At 41.2% G+C, this 19,765-nt stretch overlaps 1 protein-coding gene across 21 annotated transcripts in view; it reads left to right on the forward strand.

The window, feature by feature from the left end:
* MICAL2 (microtubule associated monooxygenase, calponin and LIM domain containing 2) overlaps nucleotides 1–19,765 on the forward strand; it is a 141,452-nt gene that overhangs the window by 79,979 nt on the left and 41,708 nt on the right. For 7 of the 21 annotated variants that reach the window (XR_014543686.1, XR_014543687.1, XM_083595913.1 and 4 more), the window contains 5 exons: nucleotides 489–675; nucleotides 1,407–1,495; nucleotides 2,197–2,296; nucleotides 6,735–6,787; nucleotides 8,628–8,866. Coding sequence is in view for 15 of the 21 variants with exons in the window: in XM_083595913.1 (XP_083452039.1) it covers nucleotides 489–675; nucleotides 1,407–1,495; nucleotides 2,197–2,296; nucleotides 6,735–6,775 (417 nt within the window). In the remaining 6 variants the exon portion in view is untranslated. Of the gene's footprint in view, nucleotides 1–488; nucleotides 676–1,406; nucleotides 1,496–2,196; nucleotides 5,155–6,734; nucleotides 6,788–7,627; nucleotides 8,867–19,765 lie in introns of those variants that run through there. The other 14 variants (XM_083595899.1, XM_083595907.1, XM_083595905.1 and 11 more) reach the window with 5 other exon arrangements.

A 19,765-nucleotide genomic window follows, 5' to 3' on the forward strand; every position in this document is an offset into this window, starting at 1 on the left:
GAGTCACGCCCATACTTACAAAGAAGTTTCAAAGATTAGGAACGAATACGTTAGATTGGCTTTCCCATGCTCTATATAGTGCAGCACCCCAAAAGCATTCTCCATGGATCCTGGAATGTGTCTGCCATGTTAGCACTATTTCCTTTAGGTGTTCCACACGGCGTTTGGAGTTTTCCTTGCATGTTGAGGGAGGCATGCACAACTTGTTGGCTGTCAAGTGAAGCAAAGACCAACCAACCGTGTATTGAGACCTGCTAGGTGCTTTCTACCCCTCTTGTTTTTGCAATAAGGATGTAATAAAAACTAAACTTACCATGCCTTGATGAGCCATATATATCCACAAAAGACCTGTTATCCAACTGACTTTGGGCTGCTGCAGGTGTATCTCCTCTGCTCTCTTTTTATAATCTAGTAGGGTATTTAATCAAGCTGTTACATGTATGCTGTACCGTACAAATCTTACAAACACTTGTTAATATTATTTGCAGGGTTCTTTGAAGAAAGTATTTCCGCAGTCAGTAGGTGGGAGCGACATTTGCTGTTTCTGTCAAAAAAGGGTGTATGTCATGGAGCGCCTGAGTGCAGAAGGCCGCTTTTTCCACCGAGAATGCTTCAGATGTGCCATATGTGCTACAACTCTCCGCCTAGCAACGTATGCCTTTGATGCAGAAGAAGGTAATTAGGAAATGGAATACGATAGTTAGGATTTCTGCTGTGTAATATGCAACTGGCATATTTCAGCCTCTTCTTGCTCACAAATGCTAGAATCAACCAGATAGTGAAGGCGGTTCTCACCTGGAATTGAGAGGTGTCAAAAATCCGATGTTTTCCAAATTGTGGTTTTTTTTGCTGCCTTATTCTTGCAGATGACGTCTAGTGTAAATGACATCCTTGACTTCTGCCAGTATGACAGAGATCTGGTTCACATGATTTCTCTCCCCACCCCCCACCCTGCCACCCTAGAAATAGGTGGGGAGCGATCACATAAACCACAACACTTCACTATGAAAACTTTGCTGCGGTGCATAAAGAAAGCACTAAGGCTTAAATTTCGATTGAAGCAAAAATTCAGCCAGAATGCCTTATATAGCATGAATGTGCCCTGTTCTACAGATAAACAGGTTAAGTTGCAGAAGCTTGCTTGGTCATCCTCTGTTTATTGTGTGAGATAAAGCTGACAGGGGAGTTAAAGAAATAACGTTAATAGAAATTAAGCAGGTACAAGATAGAAAGCACACTTTTCTTCAGAGGATATAAAGACATTCTCCCTGAAGCCCAAATCGAGAAAGATGCAGTGTATGCACAGCACCTGTGGCTTCTGTCACTGTTCATTTCCAAATGGAATTAAGTGATTAGTAGAGAGAGAAAGCAAGCAATGTCATTCCTCCTGTCCTTGTGTTTTCCAGGTAAATTTTACTGCAAGCTTCATTTTGCACAGTGTAAAACAAATAACAAGCACAGAAAAAGAAGAGTTATGGTAAAGAATCATGAAAAGGTATGTGTGGTGGTCCAGAGTTTGTGTAGATCCACTAATCTGCCAAAGCCTGGCAGTGAGTGGACAAGGCATGCTAAGAATTATAAATTCCATCTCAATGAAAGTGATAAGCATAAGTCATGCAGTTCAAGTGTCTTGTGGAACCCAAGTGATCTGATACTTTTATGTACCAGACAGTCACTTTGTAGAGGACACTGTCCTGGAGGTGTGGGTATATGATTTGTGGTAGTCCAAAGCTTGTTGCTTCATATTTTAATTTATTTGCTTCTAGATATTCTGGCTACTGCTGGAATTGTTATATAGTTATGGTATATTGAAGCATGCCCAAACTTACAGTTTGGCACACATTTTATGGTTGTAGATGCCATGGTTCATGTGGGTGGTGCTGCAGGAGGATGGCCAGTGGTCATTTTGGAAACTGGCTTCTGCAGACTTGTGTCAACCTGCGCACAATGTCTGCTCAACTTTTTTTTCATTCCAAACCATATCTTCCATATAATCCAAGTGGAAATTGCTGTTTCTGACTTCCATTGGAAAGTCATTTCTACTATGGGAACAATGTCCTCCTTAGTTTGCAGCAATGATATAATGTTAGCTACCTGCTAGGTTTCCATTTGTTTTCTAGCTGTTCCTTGAAAGAAACTTTCTTACGTTTGGGGAGATGATGATGGTACAATGTTAAGCTGAGTGTCTCTTTAAAGGAGGAAGCAAAACCATGGCGGCAAGAAGAGCCCATGTCTTCAGAAACCAGCCCAGAAAATGCTTTCGCTGCAGGCAGCAGCTCAGAAGACCGGTCCCCAGGTATCCTGCCTTCATTCTTTAGGAAAACGCTAAGCTGGCCTCTTAAGGTGACAAGGGATCTGCTTGACCTTCCAAGACGCCTCTCTAACTGGATGCATGGTTTCCTGCACGCTGCCAGACTTCATTTCAGGGACAATGCATACAACTATACCTACTTGTATGAACTCCTAAGCTTCAATATGCCATTCCTTTTTGCGCTTCAGGAGTTACTTGGCCATATTTACCGGGAAGCGGAGCTGTCCTATGAGAACATGCTTGAACTGGTGAAAAAATTCTTCAGGGTTTAAAGTTCTAAATCTTTTTTTTTTTTTTTTTTTTTTTTGGGTCGTGCCTTTCAGATTTCCAAAACTAACAGCCTTCTCTGATTACATGTGTACGCACAAGCAAAGATATTTCAATTTAGTATGTGCTTTAAATGAGCCCAAAGCTCTACTTGATAACCATGGTGCAATTCTTTCGATCATTTCAAATTTCTTTTGGATCACGAAGGTCAGTGTCCAGACACATTTCCAAACCATGGAAAATATATGAAGGATGTTTTTATAGGTTAAAAAAAAACCTGGTTCTATTTCTAGTTATGACCAGATATTCCTCTGAGTTTACATTTTATTATCCTTATTTTAAAGACTGTGAAAGACGGTCCTTTCAGACATTTCTAGGCCAACAGCAAAAGCTGTCTGTCTTTTTGAAAACTGAATATGGCACATACTTCATTTCTTCCCTTGCCCCTCTTGCTTTAACTCTGCTATGGGGCTGCAAGTTTGTTCACATGTGTAGATTTTTTTTTTTTAGTGAAAAAATATGTATTACTAGCCCATATATTTTCATTGACTTCTCTTTGGTATACTCTGTAAACACTGGGCATTTCCTATTATTTTTATGAATAAATTCAAAGAGCAAATGTTAGACATTAGTTAATTACAATCAGTTCAGAGAAAAGTATAACACTTGCCTATATTTATTTCTCCAAATTGTGAGGTATGTCATAGTATATACCATGAGAGATGACTTATAGCTAATATTGATGAGGCATATCTTTTGTGTTTATAAGCCCCCTTCCTTCCCCCCCAAATGCCCCTGACAATTTTAGATATGTTAGAATTATTAATATGTGAAATTAATACACATTTGAGAGATTCGGGTATCCACTTCATGATACACTTACAAAATGTTTTCAAGTGTTAGCAAGACCCAAAGAATTTAGGATGCAACTCTGGGAGATTTGAATGAGGACTGGGTGCCAACATGCACTCAGAGTTATCCCCCTCAGTTCAAATAGTCACATACTTTTAAAGCCATACTTGACTAAAACAAGATTTTGAATCTGTTTTGCCATTATGACTGTTTACAGAAGATATATGTGGTATACACTTAAGCACATAACTACTTGGTACTTACGATCCAAGAACAATATCTTTTTGCCAGGGTTTATTACAACTTGCCACTCTGAGGTCATTGTAGCACAGTCGTAGAATGCATGTTTTGCATACAGAATGTCCTGGTTCAATCCTCTGGCATCTACAGCTGGCTAAGAGAGAATTCTTCCTGAACCACTAGAGAGACATTATGTAGGCCATACTGAACCAGATAGGTCAATGATCTAACTTGGCAATAAAAAACTTCCTATGGTTGACCTTTCTCTGTGTACCCGCTGTGTTGCGATCTTACATTCCTGCTGCTTCAGAGACAGGGTATGCTAAGAAATTAGTATTATAAACACTTTGCAACATTTATTTCTAAGTAGAGTTTAGCATGGCAAGTGTATACAGTGAGGTTTCTGACACTCTTGTTTACCACTTGACAATATTTTGATGAGCTCATTACTTTCTAATGCAGTTTGATGCAATGTGGGAAACTGCTGTAAAAAAGAAATAAAGTTCCACTGCATGATTGCAAGGCCTTGTAGGTGCTTGACATCCTGCAGATAACAGCTGCTAGTTTTTTAAAAAACAGCAACCATTTTGGTTTTCATTGACAGAAAGATAGATTGTCTTTCTGCGGATTTTCAATGCAATTTTATTCGCATTGGGGAATGACAAAAATGGATGGATACCTACTTGTCCTTAAATATATACATTTGCCTTCATGAAAAACCCTGATTTTATACTTGCATAGAACCATGCATCACATTAAATTTCATGCTTTCTTAAAAGAGCCACTTGGTTGATGGGTTCCTCCCACCTAATCTTCCATTCCATTTTACACCTCAATCCTAATCAGACTAACATGGAAGAAGGTCCCATTTGTGGAGTGAAACTTTTAAGGTTTAATACAAAGCACACTTAACTTGATAGTACGTAAGCTCAGTTTAAAATGAATTGGGAAGTAAAGAAGTTTCGGGCTGCAGTATTCTTATTTATAGTGCAGCTCTTTACATGTCTATTTTGAAGTCAGCCTCGCTGAATTCAATGGGGCTTTTCTCCCAGGTAAGTGGTTATAGGATTGCGCACTTAGCCTTTGATTCTTACTGCACTGCCATTAAGGATTTGTTTACGGGCAAGAATTTGTGCAGGCCTGTTGGGTTTGGAAGGAAACGGTTGTATTTAGTTTTGTCACTTGCTCCTTTTAGTTAAAAAGTGAGCTATTTGGCACACAGAGTAGCCACAGAAAGTCTCTTTAAAACTCATGCACATGCTGTTTTCATGCTTGAGGCCAGCCATTCCAATTCATTCACTGCTGTGTGCAGCACTCGGCATTTTGTGTGTCACCACAAACACTCAGGGAGAGAAAACGTCATGATTTTCAGTTGTTTCCTATGCACCCAAACATTTGTCAATCACCTTTACAGCAACATCAAGATGCAGAAGCAATTGGAAGCCCAAGTACCTAGCACTTCCTGGTTTCATTACATCTCAAGTGTCTGAGCAGTCTCTGAGCTTAAAGAAAATAAGGGGGTGGGATTGCTTCAATCTGCAAATTGTAATACTTTTTGAAAAAGACAACTCTACCTGTTCAGTTGTGAGGTCACTAATATCCTTAATGTTGATTAAAGTGTAGATCAACCTTTAAGACCCCTTGACAACTGTTCATGTAAGGCAGGATTCTTACTCTTACTCTTAAATTTATTACCCACCCTTCACCTACAGGTCCCAGAGTGGGTTACAAGACTGTTAAAATTCAGACGTAAAAACCCCCATTAAAATACTACATTCATGAGACTAGGGTGAGTCCTGAAAACACAGATCTCTGGTGTCAAAGGCCAGTGCAAAGAAGTGTGTCTTCAGTATATGGTGCCCTCCAGATGTTGTGGATTACATTTGCCATATCCAACCATTGGCCATTCTGGCTGGGGGGGGGGAGGTATGGGAGTTGTAATTCACAACAGGAACAGGGAAGTTACAGGGAACCAGGCAGAGGGCCTTCTTGGTAGTGGCGCTCACCCTGTGGAATGCCCTCCCATGAGATGTCAAGGAGATAAATAGCTATAAGACATCTGAAGTTTTTAATGTTTGATGTTTTATTATGCTTTTATATTTGTTGGAAGCCTCCCAGAGTGGCTGGGGCAACCCAGTCAGGTGCACAGGGTAGAAATAATAAAATTATTATTATTATCTGGAGGGTACCATGTAATCTACCCAAATGTAACTCTATGCAGTTAATGAAGATTAATGGTGTTGGTTTTTTAAAAGCATTATACACCCTGAGAATAGTGTTGTAGTAGGAACTGTAATATATGGTGTTTCATGATTTTCAGTGTAATGGGTTGCTGTAAAGAGCAGAAAGGGTTGAGAATAAAACCTAAGATTAGCAACATCTCAAGCAAATCAGATTTTGACAAGAGTGTACCATATAACTGCTTAGTTATACGTTCAGTAACTTGCACTAGTATTTTAAAACTATCAATGAACTTGGAAGGGGTCTCACATTGGTGGTAGAAAATTCTGCCTTTTTATCCATTCACTTGGATACTAAAAATTTCTGCGTCATGCACTTCACCACTTCAGGAGGCCACAGTTTTCTTGGTTCAGTGTTTGGCATTGTGATGATCACATGTCCACCCAAACCCATGTGGTGTTTGATCACTTTGGTGCTTCTGAGTCAGCTGCATATTAACCTAGAAGCAATGCAGCTTTGAAGATGGGTTTGGAAAACAAAGGGGGCTCCATATGTGGTCAATGTGTGTCCAAAGTCTTGCTCAGATAAATTGAGTCATGTTTACTTTATGTCAAGGTGATGGTTCAGAGTCACACTCATTTTCAAAAAGAGATTTGAAATAACAGAGGGTCTTCTGTAACTGCTATATATTTGATACTTGAAATGTAGCTGATAATGGTTGTTAAATATTCTTCTTTTTATCAATGAAGGCAAGCAATTTCATTTCAGCATACTTTTCTCTACTTTGCAATGTTTGATTGTGTCTAGCAATCTTTTCTTTCAAAGGCTTTATTGTTAGCTAGTTTTGACTATCTTCTTTCCCAATCTCTTACCTTGTCTTTAGTTAATTTCAACATTCCAGTGCTACATCCTCTCATTGGCTGAACCATTTCTGCTGTAAGATGATTGTACTGTTTTGCTATCATTTTTCGAGTGTTGTGACTAATCCCTAATATTTTCTGCCAATGTTACAAAGGCCATTTGAAGTAGTTTGTGTGCTAACCAAAAGAGAAGTTTCTGCATTATCATTTAACCTGCCTTGTAGTTGACAATTTGGTGAAAAACCATATGGTTTATTTTTATCCCTTTCCCCATAATTTCTCTCATCTATCTGCATGTATGTTGGGTGGATTTTTTTTTTACGTTTCATAAATTGACTCATAAATAGGTTTTATTAAAGCTATTTTCTATTTGCAGTAGAAAAAGATTAAGTGTGCAAGGAAGGGTTTGTGTCTGCTTGGATCTCACTAAACTATAGTTCTAACTATAGTAAATACTAGAAGAGAATAGTAAATTATATTCTAGCTTTACAGACTACTTTTAAAGGCTCAGAACCAAAAGTAATTTAGATGTGCAAAGGTATTAAATGTATTCATTTGATAAGCAAGTAAGACATTTCAGAGTCCTGAGTGTTTCGAAACAAAACCTTAAAATGTGAATCCTTAATTGTTTCTATCTGTAAGCCGCCTTGAGTCCCGTCATAGAAGAAGGCAGGGTATAAATAAATCTTAATAGTAAGAAGAATGTTGCTGTATCACCAGGATAATGTTACTGTATCCTGGTGCATCTGTTGAAATATACCATTCAAAGCACTTCCATGCTAATGCAGTACAGGCGATGACCGTTTAGTGTGGGGGTTCCATTCCTGGCCCCCACACGTGTCAGCGGAGCAGATATAAATGCGCCCCGGCCCATTTTGCCATGCCCCCCTTCTGCCCCCGTTCTTCCCTCTTCCAGGTCCAAAAGGACTCACGTGTTGGCAATTGGGCATCATTTGGACATGCCTGAAATGGCCGCCACATGTATGTATTTTTCTTAGGGTGCACCCATGCCACTGACTTTGCTGCCTGGTTAAACTTCTATGATTAGCCAAGTGTAGCTTTGCAAATAGCAAGAACTTACCAGCCATGTCTTAGACATGCTAAGAATTTGGCCAAGCAAGATAATGGCTGCTAAAACTCGTGTGTCAAGAAAGGAGATGGAGGAGAACTTTCATTCTTCACTGACCTCACCGACTTGCTTATAGCAAAGGCAGTGCCCAGCCATCAGTGTCTTGAGGTGAGATAGTTCTGTCAGAGAAGCTCCTCCCAATTCCAGATCTACACATGATAAACTTGTTGTTGTGTTGTCATTAGCACCTATGGGACAATGCCTGTGACATCATTCTCAGAGCCCCAACACCCTGTGAGAAAGGGTGACTATTTAGACACTTGAGAATGTAGCCATTTTTAAAGATTGAAAAAAATGCAGGGTTTGCCATTTCTGACAATAATGTGCTGATACTCCAATATTTTTCTCAAAATATTACATTTTTCCTCTGTCTTTTGAGTCGTTCTCAGAAAGGGCATTCCCCCCGCCCCTTATAGGAAAGCTTTCTCTTGCATAATCATGTTACTATTGCAGGAAAGCAACTAGTTGTACAGTAGGACTAAGGGAGATGCTTCTCCTGTTCAGAAAAAAATGATATATCTAGTACTTAAGTAGTAGATTCTGCTCTTAAACTATCCAAAGCACTGGGGGGGAAATTCACTTAGAGAACTGATGGATCTTGTTTTCTAAATTTCGTTTCTCACCACCACCCAAAAGAAAGGTTGTGAAAGAGTATCTACATTTATTAACAGCATGATTCTTGTCTGCTGTGACTAACATAAACTCCCTGCATGTTTCATCAATGGGATTTCTGATGGCAAAGTCTCTATCTGTTTCTTGCTATACTTTATTCTTTTTTCTGTTGCAGAGCCTTCATTTCTTAAACAATGCCAATGAGGATTCTGTCCCTCTTCTACTCTTTCAGACTTTTGATTTATTTATTTTTTTGCCTCTGAAACTTAACTGAACATTTTTATTAGGGTGTTTTCTTCCTTTATTTTCTAAAATAAATAAATAAAACTATCACATGGAAATTTGTATTTTGCACACGGTGAATGTTTAACTTTTTAGACTGGCTGTAAACAAATAAATGTAGTTCTCTATAAACATGATTGTTTCCTTTCTTCCTTTGAAAACAAACTCCGCTCTGACGAGGCACCGTTTCGAACTCTGCCGCTATTTGGGTTCTCATATGATGGAAATCATGCTCTTCTTCGTATTTTCCTACTTTATGGTTCAGGGGTTTGAGGCACCTGGTGCCCTATAGATGTTTTTGGACTCAAAACTCCCATTAGCCCCCGCCAGCAAGACCAGCGGTTGTGATTGATGGGAGTTGGAGTTCAACATCCATGCTGTAGCTCAAAGGCATTTAAAATGTTGCTGAATGGTAACATTTTAGAATGCGGCTCACAAACCTAGAAGCTGCAAACCTTCATTAAGCAAGAAACATGCTCACTTGCCTTTTGCAGCTCATCCTCTGGGTCTTGAGAACATCTTTATCGCTGCATTTTCATTTTGTTTTGTGGAAGCACACCTTTCTCTCTCTTTAATCGGGGTGAAATAATGTTTCAAATGACGCCATTTTAATCTGTTTGGAAACAAGCCTCCAGTGCTCATTGTGAACCCAAGATAGAAAGAACTTGATTAGTCTTAGCCGTGGTTACGGTGAGTACTGATGTAATACTAAACTGTGGTTACGGACAGTGGGAGAAAATATGTGTAGTGGAATGAAATATGGGCTCCAAAGGGAGCACTTGAAAAGAGTACCCTGTGGACATAGTCCAGTCTCTACCGTTGATAGATCACTTGAACACCAGGGAGTGTTTGTACTCTGCCAAGAAGAAACAAGGCCCATCTCCCTTTCATCTGACCACAAAACCTTCTCCACCCTAGCAGACCAATGCCTAGCACCTGGACATTGCTCTGTGCTGCTGGGAATATCCCCTGGAGATGTGCCTATCTTTACAGAGCAATGAAGGTGTCAACATTCCTAAATTGTGAATTGCCTTGGTGCTACGGAGGGAATATATTTGGCTGCAGATGGTGGATGCAAAGGTACTGTTCACTGGTCTGAATTGTGCTGGAAATCTTGCTCCAAGTTTGCTTCCTCTTGGCCTAACTCGAGTCCCAGTTCAGAGGCTCAGAGATACTACACCATGCTGGTTTCTGTGGGCCAGTTTCTCCACAACTACACCAGTTACCATTGGGGGGGGGCAAATGGAACTCAGCAGCCTCAGCTGCCCTTTTGAGATCAGGCAACACCTTAACTTTACTGCTAAAACATTCCTGTTTAGGCAAGCCTACCCAGATGTTTAGAAAGTTGAGGTTATTTTAAACCGCTTTAGTATTTTAACTTTTGTATGTTTTAGAGCAGGGTTGTAATCTTTTCTTGGTTCTACTGCTTTATCTTTTGTAAAAACTGCTTTTTACAAAGAAGCGGTGTATAAATTTTATGAAATGAATGAATAAATCTCTGAAGTGATACTTGGGAGGGGCAGGGAAATCATGCTGGAAGGAGCTGCACTTTTCTCTGAGGCTGTTCCCCTCTCAAGCAGTTGGTTAATTTCAGCGGGAGGAAGGGGAGCAAATTCCTTTTGGGTTCTCCCTTTCGGATTAGTCTACTCTTTTAAAAGCAGGGTTTTGCCAAGTATTTCTGCTATAAGGCAGTGGCAGACAACCCATAACTCCAGATGCTGCTGGACTCCAGTTCCCATTAAACCCAGGCAACATGGTCAGTGGTCAGATATAAAGGGAGTTTTGTTATTTTGTTTCTTATCTAAGGAAGTTGGATCCTGGTCTTCAGTCAAACAGGCTCCCTGGATGGCTTATGGATCACTTTAAAAAAGAAAAGGCAGTTGTACTCTAGCAGCATCTAGATCAGGCATAGGCAAACTCGGCCCTTCAGATGTTTTGGGACTACAACTCCCATGATCCCTAGCTAACAAGACCAGTGGTCAGGGATGACGGGAGTTGTAGTCCCAAAACATCTGAAGGGCCAAGTTTGCCTATGCCTGATCTAGATAACCCAAGGTTCTCCAGTGTTGCAAAGGTGTCAGTAATAAATCCCACCCTTTCCTCAGGACTCTCCTAGTTGGTTCCAATCACTGATATGCAAATGATCCATACCCTATTATCTTTTTGTGTAGTTCCCCAATCAATCCCTACTGACAGTCTACTCGCTCCCAAACCACTTATTGAAATCAGCTGTGCTAGAGCAAGAAGCAATTGAACATCTGGATGACTTTATCAAAGTTATAATTCATAAGCCCTGACTAGACCACACTGTAGATAACTCTTGTATACATTGGATTTCTTTCCATAACTATTTTCTCCCCCTTTCCCTTGTCCGTGAAACACTCCACCCTAAACCTTTGCTTACATAAACATAGAAGCTCTTGGACAGTTGGAAGTGAACTTGGAGAATTTGGGAGGTATATGCATTTTGCCTTTATAAATAACCACAAGCACTTTCAGCAGGAACCAGCCTTATTACTGTTCCGCCTTCAAATGCCTCAATGTCTTCTTTATTATTACATTCCTTTTCCTGTCTTTTGATTCCAAGGAGCCCCAAGGTGACTTTAAGAGTTCAGAAGTAACAATAAAGTTGTATTGAGAATTAATACGCCACCACTTCTCGGCACACAATAATAAACTATAGCTATGTGTGCCTTGGTATTGAAGTTAAGTACCGTATCTTATTCTTTCACACAGGCTATCTGTTCAGTATTACTTGAAAAACTTGCCATCTCCCTCTTGTCTCTTAAATTGCTTTCCAAACAGAACTTTGAGTACCCAAGCGTTTTATGCTTGGTTCTCATATTTCATGTGTTTTTAATACAAGATTTCCCAGAGTTTCTTTTAATTTAATCACAAATCGTATGGAGCAGCTTTTAAGGGCCTTTATTTCAGTTCTCCATAAATTTCTGGTGCTCTTCCTGTTAATATGTTTGGTGCCCTCTGAGGTCTGGGTGGCCACTTTAGTCCTCTCTTCTTTCTATTTTTACTGATCCATTTCCTTCCTGCCAAAGGGCCACATGAATTATGTATAAAATTTGCATATGCTGATATATGTATATGCATGGATTCAAATTTTAAGATAATCACTATATTACCATAATTAAGCAGAAATGCAATATACTTCACCATAGATGGGGATACTGTTGTCATGTCCCACTGCTTTTGAGATTTCTAAGGCATTTGGCTGATCACAACTACACACTGAGTGTACTGGACTGGACAACTGCTGCCTAAGACCACAAGCAGAGTGCAAGGCAGAAGTTGAATCTGCTGCCCCAGTAGTGAACCACCCATTTGGCCCCAGATTTGCTATTGCAACAAAACAGCAATGTCTCAGTTTCTTGGAAGGAAGCTTACTCACACCAGCTTGCCTTCTGAGTATGGCAGAGGCAGAGGGTCGGAGCCTCAAAACACTAAAACACTCATTTAATTCCACCTGTTTAACAGACGGCGAGCCAGTTCGTTTCCCATCCAAATTAATCCTCTAATAAATATACTTTGATTCATCCATGAATGGGTATCAAATTAAATTACAAATTAATATCTCGCCCAGATCAGTTAATCTTCAATTAATTCACCCACAACTAATTTTCTGCTCACGTTCTGCTCCAAATCTATTCCTCTTCACTTAATTTTGCTATTTGTTGTTTATATATTTCCCTAAAGTAAAAGCCTTCCCAGATCACCAAAAAGCAATTTGTTGTTTTTTAAAAAAAAAAAATTCTCTGTGTTAGAGAATAAAAAGATCCATCCTCTTACAGCAGCATTGTACAGAGAACAAGAATAGTGGCTTAAACAAAGTTTCCTCAGTGATGCTTTGAGACAGAAGCCATGTTCAGTTAATTATCTACAAAGTAGTATTGTTATAAGTTCAACACATCTGTTGGTTCTTGCATGTGTGCCTACCACCTATGTGGTCCTCTAAAACTTGCCTTCTATAGTGGTGCTTGCTATACTATATAATAATAATAATAGTAATAGTAATAATAATAGTAATATTTTTATATCCCACTCATCTAGCTGGGTTTCCCCAGCCACTCTGGGCGGCTCCCAACAGAATATTATAAACACGATAAAAGATCAGACATTAAAAACTTCCCTAAACAGGGTTGCCTTCAGATGTCTTCTAAAAGTCAGATACCGTGGTACCTCGCGTTAAGTACTTAATTCGTTCCGGAGGCCCGTACTTAACCTGAAACTGTTCTTAACCTGAAACACCACTTTAGCTAATGGGGCCTCCTGCTGTTGCCGCACCGCCGGAGCACAATTTCTGTTCTCATCCTGAAGCAAAGTTCTTAACCTGAAGCCCTATTTCTTGGTTAGCAGAGTCTGTAACCTGAAGTATATGTAACCTGAAGCGTATGTAACCCGAGGTACCACTGTAGTTGTTTATTTCCTTGACATCTGATTGGAGGGCGCTCCACAGGGCGGCTGCCACTACCGAGAAGTCCCTCTGCCACATGAAAAATCACTTCCACCAGGGGCCCACAAGCCAGAGCAAGACTCTTGGATCATGCTGCAGAGTCCCAAGTTAGAGACCCCTTGCGTGTTACATTGTCAATGAGTTTTGGTGTTCCTATAGTGTAGAGTGATGTGGCTAAACTGACATTTCTCGGTCCAGTAATGATTGATGGCTCTTCATTGGCTTCTTATCATGCACTGGCTGTAATGGCCTTGGATGCTGCAGTTCTATGCTTGTTAGGCTGTGACAGCAGCTATTAACGTCCCAGACTAGCATAGATTGCTCTGATGATTCTGTGTAATGGTTGTGTCTGAATGAAAGCAGCACGCTAAGTGTGTGATTATTTATCCTCCTTCACTCCGGCTTCTAATAACACTTTGATAAATGGCTGCTGTTTAGGAAATGTTTAAATTTTCTGCGGTGAACGCTTCTTCTGTTTTAGGGTAAGTAGAGAGGCTGGTGTCTACTATGTATTCAAGAGGAAAGGACCCTCAGCTAAGGGAATTCCTTATGCCATCTTTCCCCACTCCAGTCTCTTGTTCCCCCTAAAGCTTCACATAAGAATTGGGGGCAGCACCCCAAAAAAAAGAGAAAGAAATGGGAGGGGGAAAGTCAATAGTTCGCAGATCAGGCCTGCCAATTTTTATGGGTTAGACTTTGAGTGAACTAATTGCACAGCGGTGAAGGTTTTTAGAGTATCTTTTCGCCCCTGATTCTCTGCATTCTCACCTGCATAAACATATCTAGAGTTACAAACCACAAGTGTTCCTTCAAATTGCAATAAGGTAAGTAGATGCTTCCCTCCCATTGTAAACAAGCTGGGCGAAGTTTTACATCCAAATCGAGGTACCCCTGGGCAGTGGGCCAGCAGGGGCTAGCCAAGGATGGAAGCATTCCTAAAAATGGGGCAAGGGGGAGCTCAGCCAACCCGCAGTCATTCTTTCCCAACCATTCTTCTTCTAGTGGAGCTGCTTCAAATATTTGAAGGGAGGAGGGGACGTGACTTCAGTGGTGCCCACCTCTGCTAGGCTTGATCTTTCTCCTTGTCCTGTCACTTGATAGGGATCTGGGCAGCTGGCCTGATTCTGCACACAGATCTGCTGCCATCACATGCAGTTTAGCTCTAAAAGAAGGGTGGTTTGGTCCTCCGGCTGACTGTGGGCTTCTCTCAAGGTTGGGCAGTGGCCAACTGCTTGATGTCGAGAAACTGCTTTGAAAACATCTATGGAAAGCCAGTGCTTTGAAATGGGGAGGATAATGTCAGCCTCGTTAGATGTGTACACTTGGGGCCAGCATAACACTTCTCGAGTTTCCAATTCTTTCCCCCCACTCTTCTTTTTTGTAAACAGAATCAGCCAAATAGGAAGTAAAATTCGGCAGGTCTCTGTGGAGTCTTGATTCCCGACCCTTGTCTGACATTAAAAATACAGCTAAAAAGCTACTTTTCCCTCATTGTGGCATGCTATGAAATTAACTTTTATGGCAATATGCTAGTTCAGAGACCGCCAAGCTGTTTGGGCCCAGGGGCTCATTTGGAAATTGGATAAAATTAGATGAGCAACACACAGACACACACACACACACAGAGAGAGAGAGAGAGAGAGAGAGAGAGAGCAACAAAGCACATACTACAACTGTGTTGGGTACCAAAAACTGTTGCCTTCAAGCCTCTTTCATCAAGCAGAGGGGGGACATTCCCCAATGGGCACCAGGGAATGTCTCTGCAGGTGCCGTGGGCATAGCCAAGGGAGAGCAAGGAAAGGCAGCTGCCCCCACTAAATCAATAAAAATACATAGCTGAGGTTTTGCACCCCTAACAAAAGGGCTGCCCCCCATCCTGGCTACGCCCATGGGGGCACCTGTGTGCCCGCAAGCACATTAACAACCCCTGTACTAGGTATTGCTCGCCGTTGTGTAATGTACTTAGTTCGCTTCTGTTAGAGTCCTAGGCAATGCTGTACAGCTGTTTTTTGAGTTATCACTTAATTACCATTACAAGGTTTCCAGAAAGATCAGAACCTGGGGGGAAGAGAATGTGACAAATGAATTAGGAAGGTAAACACTGGCCATCTGCTGAACAGCTCTTAGAAGAAGAAGAAATTATACTTCTACAACCAAACCTGTAAATAAGAATCCAGAGATTCTGGTGAGAAATGTGCTGTCGTGGGGATATTTTCCTCCCTCTATCAATAGAAAAATAGGATGCCTTGATTTTATGCCCAGCCTTTCCTGTCTTCAAGTGCTAGTTAAAACATTAGATTACAAGAAAGGAATATTAAAGAGTCATTTAGAGGTGGTTGTTTTTTTCTTGTCAGTGCTAAATTACTGTGGAGTAACACAAGCTAAAGAGGTGGTAAGTGGGCTTGTATGTTTGGCTTTTCTAGTTCCAGTTGGCTGGCACTCTAGGAGCAGATATTCTTGGAATATGCCATCTGGCAAACTGGCAAACACCCTGACCACGATTAAGCGACCGGTTTGGCTTGCAAAGATCCACTCAAGGATTAACGCCTTCTGTCTTCGCAGCATGCCTGCAGCCTCCAGGGTATAGTAAGCAGCATTTCTGGCAAGAGATGAATATGAACCGCTATTCATCCTGCAGCCTATTCTAGAGATCTTTAGCTGAGAGAACTGGAAAATGAAAGGCAATTCCTAATTTTTACTGCGTGTGTGTGAACAGGTGTCCCATTGGACACAAAAGTGGCTCGATATTTTGGATACGGTGGAGCAAATGCCTTCTTTTCTTTTGGCCTCTTATTGTCAATTTATACCGGTAGATAAAGCCGCAGTTTTAAGTCCTCTTATCTGTAAGCAGCTGGCAATTTGAACGAAGATTTTATTCCAACCAAAACAATAATAAAATTTGCTTTCAGCCCCTCTCTCCATTTCCCTGAAAAGTTGCACCAAGTCTTTTCACTGACAGGAAAGGGAGTTTCTCCCCCCTAGAGCTAATTTCTGCATGGGGAATAGACAAATTGCACACACATTGTGGCTGGGGAGGGAAGTGTTAAACCTCCCCTCCCCATCTGCTATGATCTTGATAGACATTTAATTTACCAATCACAGTGCATGTGATTTAATCACATTGTTAACATGTAGTGTAGTTAGGTCCTTAGGAAGGCTTTCCCCATTATATTGATCTTAAGCAACCATCTGCCCAAGTTTTGCGATTTTAGTGCAAAGCAGAAAATTACACAAATAGTGGCAAAAGTCTCTCAAGGCAGTCTCTCAAGCACTGTGGGTAGCGTAATCTGGGCTGGCCTTTTTGTGGGATTTGGTGTACAGCCACGTGATAGGAAGGGACTGGCTGTGAGATGTTGTGTTGAAATCTGCAGTAGGGATGGGCAAATGTCAATGTTGGTTTCTCTCAATTTCTGTTATTTCCAATCTCAATTTCAATTTGCCACTTTCAACACTAGTTTTGCATTTCTCCTCCCCTCCCCAAGACCCCATGAAAATTGTTCAGTGCACTTTTCTCCTACCTATACATATTTTTGCAAGCAAATTCCTCTTATGCAATGCGTTTTTGTAGATTCAACTGGGCCAGATTCAACTAAGTTGTGCTAGTGGAAGCCAGCGCAATAAGCCATACTCATGCAATGGGACTCCCTGCTTCACCTCTCCCCGCATACCCCTGTGCCCTCCCCAAATCGGCTTAAAAGGATTAGGACACACACACACACACACACACCCTCCAGAACAGCATGAGGAGAGAGGAGAGGAGAAATTGTTTCATAGGGCAAGCAGAAATGATCTCCTTTGCGTGGTGTTGAATTCCACCCTTTAGACAAGTGTGAATTTTGAAGGATATCTGTCTTTTCAGTTGGCATATTAGTTCATGAAGTACCAATTAGCTAGGTTTAGATTAAAATGTGAATAGAACTGAATTGAGTCCCCCCATCCCTAGTTTCTAGGAATTGAATTAATATATTTCTGGGACTACTTGTGTAGAACAGAAGAACATTCCTGAGATTATTTTGATTTTGTTTTTACCTCAATATATGTATTTTTTATTTTAAATATTCCTTTTCCTTTCAGCAGCTGGACCTAAGGGCAAATGGCTGTCATCCAGATTAATAGCTAATTTGATTTATTGTTGTTGCTGTGTTGCGTGTAGATAAGGATTTCAGATCTTTGCAGGATCCAACCTTTTGTTTAAGTTGGCTAAGTTGCAATGTTTACAGGAACCCAGCATCTGTTCCATGAGAACTGCAGTTCCTCTTGCTTGGTGTATTCCGCAAGTGTTTAGCTTGAATCTCCTAGCTCTCCCAGAGCAATGCCTTGAGGGTGAAATTCTTAGTGGAATAAGGTTGGACTAAAGATTTGAAAAAGTAGGTTGTTTTCTCAACATGAAAGGGACATAAATCTGGAACCTCTTCAGATGTTCTTGGGACTTAGGTTGCAATCCTTATCCCCACATACCCAACTGAATTTGAAATGACTCCTCAGGAGACAAAGTTCCATAGTTGTGCTGGTATTTCTATAGGCCTATCTGCCTCCAATGAAACTTACTCATGAAGGAAAACGTGAAAAAAGTCAGGTTAATTATTAGTTCACTCCGTTCTTTTCCTGCTTCTGTGTTTCCACTGTCAGCTGTATTGTCCATCTTTGATCAGGGCTGCATAGAATATCGAGGCTCTGTATTTTTCCTAAAAGGAGTAGGTTGTGTCGTGAACTCTTGACACAGCTAACAGAACTTTGCTTTGGTTACCTGGGTAACTTTGCTACCTGGGTAGCAAAACATACCTTCTTCTCTTTGGAAAAAAAACTCCTATATTGTGGCCTGACGGTGTGACAATGGTGGAAAGGAATCACTAATTAAAACCTCCCGGTTGAGTAGACACTTTCCCCCACCCCCGAAGCCCCTTCATAATAATAATGCTCTGTTATGGTGTAGCATCATTCCAGGAGTGAAAAGAAAAGGCTGCCCAGTCATCCATCACTGAAAAGAGGCAATATGCTTCTGAACACCAGTTGCTGCGAATCGCAGGTGAACAGAGTGCTCTTGTGTTCAGGATATTCCTATGTTCCTTATAAGTTGTGCTGTAACAACAACAGCAACAACTTTTTTTCCAAGAGCAGCAAGGTTGTCAGTAACAAGAGGCATCTCCCCCACCCCTGAAATAGTGTAAAAATGCAGTGGTACCTCGAGTTAAGAACTTAATTCGTTCTGGAGGTCTGTTCTTAAGCTGAAACTGTTCTTAACCTGAGGTACCACTTTAGCTAATAGGGCCTCCCACTACTGCCGTGCGATTTCTGTTCTCATCCTGAGGTAAAGTTCTTAACCCAAGTTACTACTTCCGGGTTAGCAGAGTCTGTAACCTGAAGCACCTGTAACCTGAGGTACCACTGTATCCTACTCCATCCTTGCCTTCATAGTGAGATAGCAAATGCCGGGGGGGGGGCGCAATAGCAGCATTTTATCCCAGCCCTGTTGCAGCCTCTTCACTCAGGGTTCTGGCGGTTCTGCAAAGTGCTCAAAGTGATCTGCTTCCATATTTCATGCTGCCACAAAAGAGTCACAAACTGCATTTTTTTCCAGTGCAGTAAAACATTGCTTTGAAACTCCCCTTTTCATGGGAACAAAATATGGTGCCTCTTTCAGTCCCTATCCTGCTCCAGCTTGTTCTGTACAAGGGAACATTTTGCGCCGTGATTCGTTGTTGTTGGGTGTGCTTGGCTTCTTTTCAGCCTTTTCAGTGTAAAGTAAGCAAAGCTTGTGTGTTAGCAACAGGAAAACAGTGGGGACCTCAACCCAGGGGATGAACAAGTGCCTTAGAAACCAGTTGAGTTGATGTTCAAAGCAGACAGAATGTACTTTTCAGCTTCAAACTGAATCACATGTGCAAAGAAGAATAAAAATCCTATGAATACTGCCTTTCTTCCACAGCCTGGTACCTTCCAGCTGTTTTGAACTACAACTCCCTTCAGCCCCAGCCAGCACACCTGTAACATAGGAATCCGTACTGACTATGGTTGAGGGGAGTTGTAGTCTAGAAAAGCTGGAGGGTACCAGGTTGAGGAAGCCTGCTTATACAGATATATCCTGCCTGACTTATACAAGTCTGACTTATACAAGTTGCAAGTCTCCTGATATTCCATCCAATGGAATGGGGCTCATTCACTTTAGGTTACATGTAAGAGGATTCCTTGTTTTCCTGCTCTTCGATGTTAATGGAGAAGTGACATTAGCAGTCAATATAATGCATGCAAGGAGCACAAAGGAAACGTTTCTTCTCCACAAACCTAGAAAGAAGAAACCTGGAAGTCTGGCAGGAAAGACAATCCATGTGCAGCACAGATCTCTGTGCATCACTCTTGCACCATATTGCTTCCTTTCCCATCTAGATTTTCCTGCCTTCAGTTGGGCTTCCTCCATTCAGCTGCTTGATTTATTTCCTCTTCCCTTCCCAACACTCCATTCCCAGCTGCATCCTTACACAGAACTGTTTTCCCCCTGAGAGTGTAGAATTGAAGCGTGAACCTGCCTGTGTGTGAGAGAGAAAGAGAGGGTTAGGGTTAGGGTTAGC

The sequence above is a fragment of the Podarcis filfolensis genome, assembly GCF_964270895.1.
Source record: "Podarcis filfolensis genome assembly, chromosome: 1".
Lineage (NCBI taxonomy): Eukaryota > Metazoa > Chordata > Lepidosauria > Squamata > Lacertidae > Podarcis > Podarcis filfolensis.